General features: G+C 43.2%; 1 protein-coding gene across 1 annotated transcript in view; it reads left to right on the forward strand.

The window, feature by feature from the left end:
• The window catches only part of iglon5 (IgLON family member 5), a 154,562-nt gene that overhangs the window by 126,275 nt on the left and 15,333 nt on the right, over nt 1-12,954 (forward strand). Inside the window, exons 3-4 of the mRNA XM_023980689.2 lie at nt 743-975; nt 2,836-2,955. Coding sequence (XP_023836457.1) covers nt 743-975; nt 2,836-2,955 — 353 coding nt within the window. The remainder of the gene's footprint in view (nt 1-742; nt 976-2,835; nt 2,956-12,954) is intronic.

Genomic DNA, 12,954 nt, shown 5'->3' on the forward strand with positions numbered 1-12,954 from the left:
GGGAGCAGCTTAACCGTATGGTACGTAAGAAGTGCCCATCAAGCCAATCTCTGTAAATATTGTACTTTTTTTTTGTGCATTTTTGTATTACTATTTTGGGGTTTGACTGCTGTGAGTGTTGATCACTTACATATTGTTGTTTTGACTCTCGGAGTTGCAGAATTGTGATGAAAAGTCATATTTTTGTCTTATAGTTAGCAAGCTAACTGGCTGTTCGGACTCCAATAATGCAGCCCTGGCTTTATTGTTTCATCTGTCGGGAAGAATTACAACAAGTACTGGATGCTGTGTCCAGAGATGGCATAAGAGGCTCAGGGACTGTTCTTAACCATTGCCAAGATGTGGTGGCTTTTCGTGCACTTTTCAGCAGCCGTGGCATCACCCAGGCAATGGAGGACCAGTAGTTACAGAGGAGCGGGTCCTATGGAGGAAAGCAGATGTGGTGCACTGATGAAGCGCCTGTTTGTCAGACTGTCTTTGTTTCTCTCTGGCTATTCTATCGATGCCCCCTCCCTCCGCTGAAGTTACACTGTCTTTCCAATCCAAACTGCCTCAACTCCCAGCCTTTCTTCCCATGCCAAATAGAGACATTCAATATCCATCTCTACCATCAAAATTTAAATTTGTTTTGCTTTCAGATTATTTTCTGTAATGAAAAGCCCTATTCAAGTTAAATAACTGATTATTACTAAATGATCTGGGTCTTGTCTTATCCTCTGTTTTCTCCCCCTCTATCTCGAAGGTGTAAAATCGACGAGGAGGTGACCCACAAGGCGTGGTTGAACCGCTCAAACATCCTGTTTGCAGGGACAGACAAGTGGTCGCTGGACAGACGGGTGTCGCTGGTCAACAGTAACACTAGTGACTTCTCCATCCAGATAGAGAGAGTGGAGGTGGCTGACGAGGGGCTGTACACCTGCAGCTTCCAGGCCAGCAACAAGCCCCGCATAGCCCACGTCTTCCTCATCGTCCAAGGTGAGTCCCTGGGGACATCTAGGTGGGGGGAAAGATGGGGTAGAATAAAACAGTGTTTTAAATCTCAAGCCCAAATCATCCCAAAGTGTCTGACATTGGTTGCGTATATCAGTGAATTCGTCAAAGGATATTTAAATCATGCTAATTTGGGGGAAATGGACTTGGTTTTTGGACAAGAAAAGCTAGTGAGTTATGATTTGGTGACAGCAGCCAGGGAAAAACAAAAAAATGTATCTATCTCTTTGTCCAAAGGCTGTTTACAGGGTAAGTAAACACATATTTAGGTGTATTAGCCCTTTAATTGCTATATTTTAATGTGTTTACAGCACATATTGTACTTGGTTCTGTAATGGGCATGTACCACTTTATTTACGGGATTACTTATTGCCCTCCAAGTTTTAGTCCAGCAATTGTAAACACAACTTTACTTTTACTTTACAAAAAAAATGTAAAGTGACCCAAGGCCTTTGTTAGTGTTGTGCAGTGGGTGGAGCCTTGGACTGAGCAAAGAAAGCAGCCAACTGAGTCCTTAGCAACTGTGCCTCGAGCCAATACATTAGCACTGATGCAAGTTTACCTCAGAACTGAGAGGGGTGGGTAGATCCTGGGGTAAGTTGGTAAGACCATATGGGCGGTTATACAGGGGGCTGTCCAAGTGCCTGACTGAATAATTGACAATGCAGGACCAGATCTGGGCCTATCATCAAGGCAACGGTGGAGTGAGTGAGAGTTTGACTGATCCTGAGTGACGTGATTTATTGGCGCCCGGCTGCTCGGCTGATGGATTGCAGACCTTTTCTCCCTGCATGTGTCAATTGTTATGTATATTGTACCTTGTGTACTAGCATATCGCAATAATACAAGACTGGTGGAATAAAAATGAAAAATATTAGTATATATCAACTGGCCAACACACACACACCATGCTGCTGCGGAGATGGAGAGAGAGAGAGCAAGCTGGGAAAGTTTCAGCAGTCTAGTGTGTGTGTGTGTGTGTGTGTGTGTGTGTGTGTGTGTGTGTGTGTGTGTGTGTGTGTGTGTGTGTGTGTGTGTGTGTGTGTGTGTGTGTGTGTGTGTGTGTGTGTGTGTGTGTGTGTGTGTGTGAAGGCTAAGCCAGCCGCTCTCCAGCAGACTGTTCACATAGTGCAGGCGCCAAGGAGAGGCATTTATCCGCAGGGCAAACGGGCACACAGATGACCATGTTTCCCTAGTTTCCAAGTCGCCTCACATTTCAGTCTAAGCCGCGATATCACACAAAATAATTACACCCCAGAGTCAGTGCATCAAAAAGTGATGGCCATGGTGGGTTAGCGATGGCTCCAATCTTTGCTTTATCACGAGAGTATTTTCGCCTGGCCAGAGAGTTAAAAATGGGATCCTGTAGTTAGATGCTTCGCAGAAAAACAGCCTCATGGCCAAGCTCATTAAAAGCAACGATAATGGGCCATTTAAATTCAAGGGCCATCTAGTTATCTTTCTAACTATATGCATAGTGCCTGCACTGGAATGGCAATTTAGAACAAAACAGCATTTGACGGTGGCCATGCTGTGAAAAGAAAAAAACAAGGCAACTGCCAAAGACAGAAACTTCTAGACCTTGAGTGATGTTTTCCATCCCTACATTCAACACCAAAGTGAAGAACATTCTATAGCTTTGTCTTGTTATAATAGTAGTCAGAGAATCCGTGTTTGTCATTGGTAGTATTGTTATTTTCGTAACCCCTTACTTTTATTCTTGACACTTGAGTTTTATATCTTGTTTTTGGTAGTGCAAACAGTGTGGGGAGGGCAGCTTAGGACTAGTTTCTATTTTTTGTCAAGTCATGACTGTCAATAAAACCCAACTCTTTATTCTTGCAGTGCCAGCCAGAATCGTCAACATCTCCCAAGATGTGTCAGTGAACGAGGGGGGCAACGTATACCTCTTCTGTCTGGCGGTGGGACGACCTGAACCCACTGTCACCTGGAAGGAGAACAAATGTAAGACGCCCGTCCCTGTCTCCTGTCGTAGTACCCAGTCCTCATGTCTCCTCTCCCAGTTGCCCGTCCCTTTCCCAGTCTCTGTCTCCTGTCCTCTGTCCGCTGTCGTAGTCTATACTAACTAGTCCCTGTTCCCAGTCCCTTGTTTCTGTCCTTGTTTCCTGTCATAGTCCCCAACCTTCTGTCCCAGTCCCTTTATTTGTCCCATGTCCACTGTCTCCTGTCTCTGTCATCTGCCCTTGTTGCCATTTCCATCACACCCAGGCTGTGGCTGCTAGTTCCCTCTCATACACATCACACACCCACACACATCACACATAATTATCCACAAATAACGCGTGCCAGCCACAATCATCAGCATCTGTCACCATCCTCACTGTCGCCGCCTTTACCATGGCAACAATGCTAATAATGATGTTTGTCATTAGAACACTATTTATGTCTTCCATCATCATCCAAATAAATCACATTGGTTTTGAGGGTGGTCGTGATAAAACGTCTAACAAGCTAATTCATATCCATTTAGATTTGTTCGTGAAATGATTCCTATCCTATTACCATGTCTGCCACCATCGATGGTACGATTTTAAATGATTTATTTAATGTTGATGCATCTCATAGAATGTGTTGAGCATGTTGAAGTTACCCTGCTAGGCGTTAGATAGGTTTAGCACGGTGTTACACTGTGTTATAGTGACCTACTGGGGGTGCAACAGCTTGGAAGTAGCTGAGTCCTGCTCCATCTCCTCTCTATGGCCTGATGACACACACACCCCCTTAAAGTACATTACAGCCACTTGCTGTGCTTGTCTGCAGACCTACAGCATTTCTTCCTTGTCAGCAGTATACTCCCCCACCCTCGTTCCCTCACACACACCCCTTCAGTGTGGATTGTGAGATAGGGCAGCATTGTTATTCTGTGGGAGTCACTGCAGCGAAGCCATGGGCTGCTGGGGGAGTGGTGGTGGGGAGGAGAGAGGGAGGGGAAAGAGAAGCCTAGAGAAACAGTGAGAAGCTGCGAGATATCTGTCCCTCTATTCAGACACTGCAGTGGGTGGGAGACAAAGTGGTAGCGGGGTATCCCGCCTGGGAGTAGTGAGTCGGGACACACACTTTCAAGACAATCCACCATGCACCTGTCACTCTATTCAGACACTGCATTGGGGGATAGATCACAGCGGGACCCCTACGTAGGTGTAGAGACACACAACTTGAAGACAATCCTCTGCACCTGGTACATTGGGACCGTGGTGCCATCATTCCCATGGTCACCAGGGCCCTTATTCATTAGTGCTGGCAACAGAAATAGTTTGAAAACGTTTTGCAACAGAAAACAACAGGTAGTCCCTTCCTGTGACAGTCTATTTTCTTCCAATGGATGCCTAATGAATACATCCCAGATGTGTACCACAGTGAGTCTGTGACATGCACACACTGCTCCTAGTACTGCTCCTGCCCACTTTGTATCTCACTGATACCATCTCCATCTCCCATTCACACTCTTTCACAGACATCACCTGAACCCCCATTAAATCTGAGACATCAAGCTCTTATCATTGGACATCCCATCCATTAGACAAGACGCGCACACACACACACATACACACACACATATATTAACACAGACAAATGCCCTCACTCACACACTCCTCACTTGCCAAACAGCACGCCACATCAATGCTCTATGGCCCACCCACTCCATCGCATCAGACTCCATTCACTATGGTCTCAGTCAAACAAACAATGTCTGACAGATGCTCGACTACCGCTGATAGAGCTAGAAAAAACCAGACCACCTCTGCTACAGATACACTCCACTGCAATAGAACTCAAAGGCTCTTGCTGAGTCTGACTGCTCAGTGCTCATAAAGTGTCAACGTGCTATAGGGAAATGGACTACAGTTTCACTGCAGGGCAGATCTAAACTTTGACCTCTTTCCTTTCAACCATCCATCTGGCTTCCTCTTTTCCCCTCAGGTCTAATCTAAGTGTTTGGTTGGTGGTGGGAGTCCAGGGCTGTGTCTGAAATGGCACCCCCACACATCTCCGTCGACGCTGGCTGAGCACCCAACTCCGCCCCCGGGGAAGGGGGGCTGTTAGGCCAGAGACTGGCCTAATATATTATAGACGTCTTCTAGAAAGGAGGAAGAGACAGAGAGAGAGACAGAGAGAGAGAGAGAGAGAGAGAGAGAGAGAGAGAGAGAGAGAGAGAGAGAGAGAGAGAGCAGAGAGAGAGAGAGAGAGAGAGAGAGAGAGAGAGAGAGAGAGAGAGAGAGAGAGAGAGAGAGAGAGAGAGAGAGAGAGAGAGGAGAGAGAGAGAGCAGAGAGAGAGAGAAGAGAGAGAGGAGAGAGAGAGAGAGAGAGAGAGAGAGAGAGAGAGAGAGAGGAAGAGAGAGAGGAGGAGAGAGAGAGATGAGAAGGAATGAGAAAAGAGAGAGATGGCGAGAAACAGGAAGACAAAAATAAACAGAGAAAGAGAGAAATGGAGAGGCAAAAAAAGACAAAGAGAACGAGTGGTCAAAATCAAAATAAAGAGAAAGGCACGTCCATTATTGACAGCAACCCTTGAGCAATGCCTTGCTCAAGAGCAGATGGGCAGATTTGTTTCACTTAGTCGGCTCGTGATTCAAACACGCAACCTTTCAGTTACTGTATGTCGGCAGGTAGCCTAGCGGTTAGATCATTGGTCCAGTAACTAAAAGAGTGCTGGTTCGAATCCCCAAGCCAACTAGGTGAAAAAAATTGTCAATCTGCCCTTGAGCAAGGCACTTAACCCTAATTGCTCCAGGGTCGCTGTCAATAATGGCTGATCCATGACCCCACTCTCAGGGGGAGTGGGATAAGCAGAAAACACATTTCCATTTCATACTTGTACAGGTTACAAACTTGTACATGTGTGAAACAGGACAAATATAAGCACCCCCTATTTTATATAGTGCACTACTTTTAATCAGAGCCCTAGGGGAGTCCTCTTGGGTCCTGGTCAAATTAATGCATTAAAGAGGGAAAAGGGAACTGTTTAGGAGACCTTTCGCCTTTTGGTAGGCCGTCATTGTAAAGAAGAATTTGTTCTTAACTGACTTGCCTAGTGAAATAAAGATCAAATTTAAAAAAGGATCACAAATTCTGACGCAGCCCTAGGTCTTCTTCCAGTAGTGTCTGTGTAAGCGTCTGATGGAGCTGCAGTGCAATGAGAATTCACTGGAGGACTGATTCCCTGATATGACCTCCCTGTGGAGGAACGTTCAGAGATAAGTCAGAGGGAGGCAGGGAATGAAGGGAGGGGTAGGGAGGATGCTGTGTACTGACACATTACATCACACAGCTGCTGAGAATGGAATAGCCACAAAAGTGAACATGAAATACCCCGACCGGACTTCCCTTTCTCTTTATTTTGATTTCGACCACTCGTTCACTTTCTGTATCTTTTTGTATTTCCGTCTCTCTTTCTCTCTCTCTCTCTCTCTCTCTCTCTCTCTCTCTCTCTCTCTCTGCTCTCTCTCTCTCTCTCTCTCTCTCTCTCTCTCTCTCTCTCTCTCTCTCTCTCTCTCTCTCTCTTCTTCTCTAGAAGCCGTCTATAAGATATTAGGCCAGTCTCTTTAAACATGTCTTCTGCAGCCCTGGTTGTGTCTCAGCGATTTGGATCTCTGCTTCTTTCCCTTCCCTTGCCTTCCCCTTCTTCCCAGGGGCAGAGTTGGGTGCTCAGCCAGCGTCGGCGGGGATGTCACAGGGAGCCAATGTATTAGGCTAATGTTATGAGTGAATAACATTGCTGTAACTCCAACGCGTCTTGCCACCGCTGCCCACTACTCGCTACAGGTGGCGGGCGCAGGCTGTACCGCTTTTTCTTTATTCTGGTTGTTTTTTTGTTATATTCTGTTTATCTTTTTTTAGTTTGACTTTTTTATTGTTTTTTTCTCTTTCCTTTTTTTTTCTTTTTTTTGTTTTTTTTTTTTTTTTTTTATTGTTTTTGCTACCTATTTTGTTCTTGATTTATTCTTCTTATGTTTTCATTTTTATTTTTTTTGTTGCTTTTTGTTTTTTCGGATTTTTTTTTATTTTTTGGTCTTCCTATTTATTTGTGTCTTTTGTTTACCTCTGCAGAAGCACTGCAGCAGCTGCAGATATCATCTCCAGCTCAGTAGCAGCAGCTAATAATCCCCCAGTATAATCTTCAATTGGAACCTCCGCGCTAATCTCTTACAGGAATTATTGCTACCGTTTAGTGTGTCTTGCGTCAATTGTTACGCGGGTTTAGGCACATGTGGTGTTGTGGGGGGGCTGGGGGGGGGGGGGTTTACTCGACAACACTGTGTGTGTGTGTGTGTGTGTGTGTGTGTGTGTGTGTGTGTGTGTGTGTCGGTTGGTGTGTGTGTGTTGTGTGTGTGTGTGTGTGTGTGTGTGTGTGTGTGTGTGTGTGTGTGTGTGTGTGTGTGTGTGTGTGTGTGTGTGTGTGTGTGTGTGTGTGTGTGTGTGTGTGTGTGTGTGTGGAGGCCAGTGGTCCACTGACTGGCTGGCTTTTTAAAATGTGTTGTTCTGATAACTGAGCAGCAATTTAAGCTGTGGATTTCCTTGTTAGTAGACAGATGATGTATTATGTCGTGTTCCACAACCTGGCTTCTTTAATGGGGAAAATAGGAGAAAAGCTTAATGGTGTTGGAGCTTGGAGGCTGCCAGACAGACAGCTGGCTTTGTGGAGACACACAGTGGGGCAACGTTCCCTCAATGTTCCCTCTCGACGCTGTCCTTCTAATAACACCTCTGCATCCATTCCCTTACGCGAATAAAGCCAATATATTCTAGCCTGCCGGCCTCTTTGACTCAGTAAAGACTTTTGCCGTCACGTTGCCATAGGAAAACGAGGGGTGCCAAAGTGAGCGACAGACTAATTCGCTTGTCAGTGTACTAGGGAGTTTTGTCAAACACCACATAACAGCTCCATATTGTTCTTACTGCATAGTGACGCACACACTGTTACCCCTGTCGAGTTTGGTGTGGCCAACGTTTAAAAATAAATACCTATTTCTGTCGAGGCTTTGTGAAGTAGTGATGTAACATTATTGTCAAGCCTCGGTCCCTAGCTTCAGTATTTGCTGCTCACGGACATACAGGTACTCCAACACAGATCTAGGATCAGCTTCCACCTCCTCCAATCCACACCTGGCAAAAAACCCAAACTGACCATAAATCAGCATCTAGGGCAACTTTATTCTACACCTGGGTCGTGTTCATTAGGCACCAAATGGAAGGAATATAATTTGATCTCTGAGGAATTAAGCTAATTGATTACACCCAAATTGGCCATTTATTCATGTAATAGTAGTATTCATGTAATTTCCAATAAATATAGTACCTAACATTCAATTTGGACCATAATTATTTCTGACAATGAGTAAGACATGAGGAATCCAATAAAATTATCAACAGTCACTCACAGACCACAGACACCAATCCCACCCCAACAAACAGTATACAGTATCAGCTCTCTGTCTGACAAGTAGTATGGAACTGCTGCTTGTGGTATTGCTTCTTCAACCTTTGTGAATCTGTTGATGGTTTTATTTCCCAATGAAGTCGCTTGTATTCTTTACCATAAATGATTGTGAAGGTACCAAGTTTTTCCCACTGTTCCTGCTGCTGCCACCACACCCTTTTCATCTCATCATGAGCAAAAGCTATTGGTTTTCTACCCAAAGTTGAAAATAAAATATTGTGATCCATTTGTGACCAACCGGCTCGATTCGGTCTTAAGTAGCAACATTTGAAATTCTGTAGAAACTCAGAGCAAGCAAATGGTATATCATACACTACAGTTGAGGAACAATGGGAAAGTAATGCTGCTTTGAAAGTTGATAAACTTGTAACCCCACTTCTGAGAAAAGCCTTAGCCCCGCCCATCTCTTTAAGGATTCACATACATGACAGCAGCCTGGTGGCCCAAAACAGCATGACTGGTGTATATTAACACCAATAAACCCATCAGTTTAAAAATGAATTTACTAACCAGGCAACTTAAAACAACTTTCTTAACAATATTTTGGTTTATTTCTAGCTTGTTAGCTAGCGAGCTAACGTTAAGTTGCAGGAAAATAAACTCACAACAGAATCATTATTTACAAGTTAGCTAGCTAGCTAACATTAGGCTATAACTAGCAATGCAAATGGCTCTGAGATACAAATAATATTACTACACAGATCATACACGTAATGTTAGCTAGTGCGTGGACACACCTACTCATTCCAGGGTTTTTCTTAATTTTTTACTATTTTCTACATTGTAGAATAATACTGAAGACATCAAAACTATGAAATAACACATATGGAATCATGTAGTAAGCAAAAATGTGAAATAACACATATGGAATCATGTAGTAAGCAAATATTTGTATATTTTATATTTGAGATTCTTCAAAGTAACCACGATCTGCCTTGATGACAGCTTTGCACATTCTCTCAACCAGCTTCATGAGGTAGTCACCTCGAATGCATTTCAATTAACAGGTGTGCCTTGTTAAAAGTTAATTTGTGGAATTTCTTTCCTTCTTAATGCGTTTGAGCCAGTTGTGTTGTGACAAGGTAGTGGTGGTACACAGAAGATAGCCATATTTGGTAAAAGACTAACTCCATATTATGTCAAGAACAGCTCAAATAAGCAAAGGGAAATGACAGTCCGTCATTACTTTAAGACATGAAGGTCAGTCAATCCGGAAAATGTCTTTGGTCTGATGAGTCCAAATTTGAGATTTTTGGTTCCAACCGCCATGTCTTTGTGAGACGCAGAGTAGGTGAACGGATGATCTCTGCATGTGTGGTGAAGCATGGAGGAGGAGGTGTGGGGTTGCTTTGCTGGTGACACTGTCAGGGATTTATTTAGAATTCAAGGCACACTTAACAAGCATGGCTACCACAGCATTCGGCAGCGATACGCCATCCCATCTCGTTTGCGCTTAGTGGGACTACCATTTATTTTTCAACAGGACAATGACCCAACACACCTCCAGGCTGTGTAAGGGCTATTTGACCAATAAGGAGAGTGATAGAGTGCTGCATCAGATGACCTGGCCTCCACAATCACCCAACCTCAACCCAATTGAGATGGTTTGGGATGAGTTGGACCGCAGAGTGAAGGAAAATCAGCCAACAAGTGCTCAGCATATATGGAAACTCCTTCAAGACTGTTGGAAAAGCATTCCAGGTGAAGCTGGTTGAGAGAATGCCAAGAGTTTGCAAAGCTGTCATCAAGGCAAAGGGTGGCAACTTTGAAGAATTTGTTTAACACTTTGTTGGTTACTACATGATTCCATATGTGTTATTTCATAGTTTTGATGTATTCATTATTATTTTACAATGTAGAAAATAGTAAAAATAAAGAAAAACCCTTGAATGAGTAGGTGTGTCCAAACTTTTGACTGGTACTGTATATATCTGAAAATGTAGCTAGCTAGACTCTCTTACCCATGTACATGGATGAACGCTTCTCCCTCTCTGTCACGGATGCCATGGTTGCCCTTAGTTTGAAGAGGTATTTGTATTAGGGATCCCCATTACTTACACTTCCTGGGGTCCAAACATATTAAAGTACTTACATTACATATACAACAAAAGATAAACAGTATATCATATAACATTATTACACCACTACATATCTACAATACAAAATGTTTAATACCACCATACAACAATATCACAATGTATGCTTATGCATGTGTTTGTACCTTTGTGTGTGTCTCTTCACAGTCCCCGTTGTTCCATAAGGTGTATTTTTACCTGTTTTTTAAATCTGATTCTACTGCGTGCATTAGTTACCTGATTTGAATAGAGTTCCATGTAGTCATGGCTCTATGTTGTACTGTGCGCCTCCCATAGTCTGTTCTAGACTTGGATACTGTGAAGAGACCTCTGGTGGCATGTCTTGTGGGGTATGCATGGGTGTCCACGCTTTGTGCAAGTAATTTAAACAGACAGCTCAGTACATTTAGCTTGTCAACGCCTCTTACAAAAACAAGTAGTGATGAAGTCAATCTCTCTTCCACTTTGAGCCATGAGAGATTAATATGCATGTCATTAATGTTAGCTCTCCGTGTACTTTTAAGGGCCAGACGTTCTGCCCTGTTCTGAGCCAACTGCAGTTTTCCTAAATCCCTCTTTGTGGCACCTGACCACACTACTGAACAGTAGTCCAGGTGCGACAAAACTAGGGCCTGTAGGACCTGCCTTGTTGATAGTGATGTTAAGAAGGCAGAGCAGCCTTAGCTACTGTTGTATCAATATGTTTTGACAGTTTACAATCCAGGTTTACTCCAAGCAGTTTAGTCACCTCTACTTGCTCAATTTCCACATTATTCATTACGAGATGTAGTTGAGGTTTAGAGTTTAGTGAATGATTTGTCCCCCCCAAAAAAATGCTTTTAGTTTTGGAAATATTTAGGACTAACCTTTTCCTTGCTACCCATTCTGAAACTAACTGCAGCTCTTTGTTAGGTCGTTGCTGTAAATGAGAACGTGTTCTCAGTCCACTTACCTGGTAAAATAACAGATAAATAAAATAAAACATTTAAAAAAGTGTTTCAGTCATTTCAGTTGCTGTAGTAGCTGACGTGTATAGTGTTGAGTCATCCTCATACATAGACACACTGGCTTAACTCAAAGCCAGTGGCATGTCATTAGTAAAGATAGAAAAAAGTAAGGGGCCTAAACAGCTACCCTGGTGAATTCCTGATTCTACCTGGATTATGTTTGAGAGTTTTCCATTAAAGAACACCCTCTGTGTTCTGTTAGACAAGTAACTCTTTATCCACATTATAGCAGGGGGTGTAAAGCCATAACACATACGTTTTTTCAGTAAGTGCAAGTGCTGTGCTTGTTGAGTGTCCTTCCCTATAAGTGTGCTGAAAGTCTGATGTCAATTTGTTTACTGTGAAATAGCATTGTATCTGGTCAAACACCATTTTTTCCAGAAGTTTACTAAGGGTTGGTAACAGGCTGATTGGTCGGCTATTTGAAGGGCTTTACTATTCTTGGGTAGCGGAATGACTTTAGCTTCCCTTCAGGCCAGAGGGCACACACTTTCTAGTAGGCTTAAATTGAAGACGTGGCCAATAGGAGTGGCAATATCGTCCGCTCTTGTCCTCAGTAATTTTCCGTTCAGATTGTCAGACCCCGGTGGCTTGTCATTGTTGATAGACAACAATAAAGACAAGAATTGTACTTCTGAATTCCACACTGACTACGGAATTCAGAAGTACAATTCTTGTCTTTCATAATTTAGTCAGATATGCTTGTATGTGTACTGTCAGTGTTTGTTGCTAGCACGTCATACCTAAGTTTGCATATCTTGCCAATGAAAAGTCTTTCAAGTACTTGACAACATCAGTGGGTTTTGTGATGAATGAGCCATCTGATTCAATCAACGATGGAGCCGAGTTTGCCTTTTTTCTGTAGACTGTAGACAGGGGTTTCGTACAACAGGCTTCATTCTGTGTGTTCTCTTTTTGACTTCCTTCGCATATTTGCAATCAAACTCTAGAATTTTCTCCATCTCCTTAGCTATCATACTCTGCTTCCACCGGGCATTCCACTGATTTCAAAACTCTGTCCTGCAGAACGTGGAGCGCAACACTATTGCAGTTATTTGTGATATATTTTAAAAAAGCTGCGTTAGAAAGTATGACCTACACATACTGAGCAGCTGTAGACAGATAGACAGAAGCGTGCTACATGGCAGACCAATCTGAACTCATCTCTTGGCATGTCCAGCCCATCCATTATCTCAGCCAATCATGGGTAGCGGGAAGGTTCCTGACTTTTTCCATGGCTAAACCAACTAGGCTCGTAATTTAACAATTTTATTCGTATTTACAGATGGCATACAAGTTTGTTATTAATGCTTATGAAAGTTCAGATGTTTCAGAATGCACCTCTGACCAAACATTTTTTTATGTTTATATTCAAATAACTCTCCTGTGAAGTAGTGACGTGCGACAAATGCCTAGTTTGCTG

This window comes from Salvelinus sp. IW2-2015, linkage group LG35 (genome assembly GCF_002910315.2).
Source record: "Salvelinus sp. IW2-2015 linkage group LG35, ASM291031v2, whole genome shotgun sequence".
Classification (NCBI taxonomy): Eukaryota; Metazoa; Chordata; class Actinopteri; order Salmoniformes; family Salmonidae; genus Salvelinus; species Salvelinus sp. IW2-2015.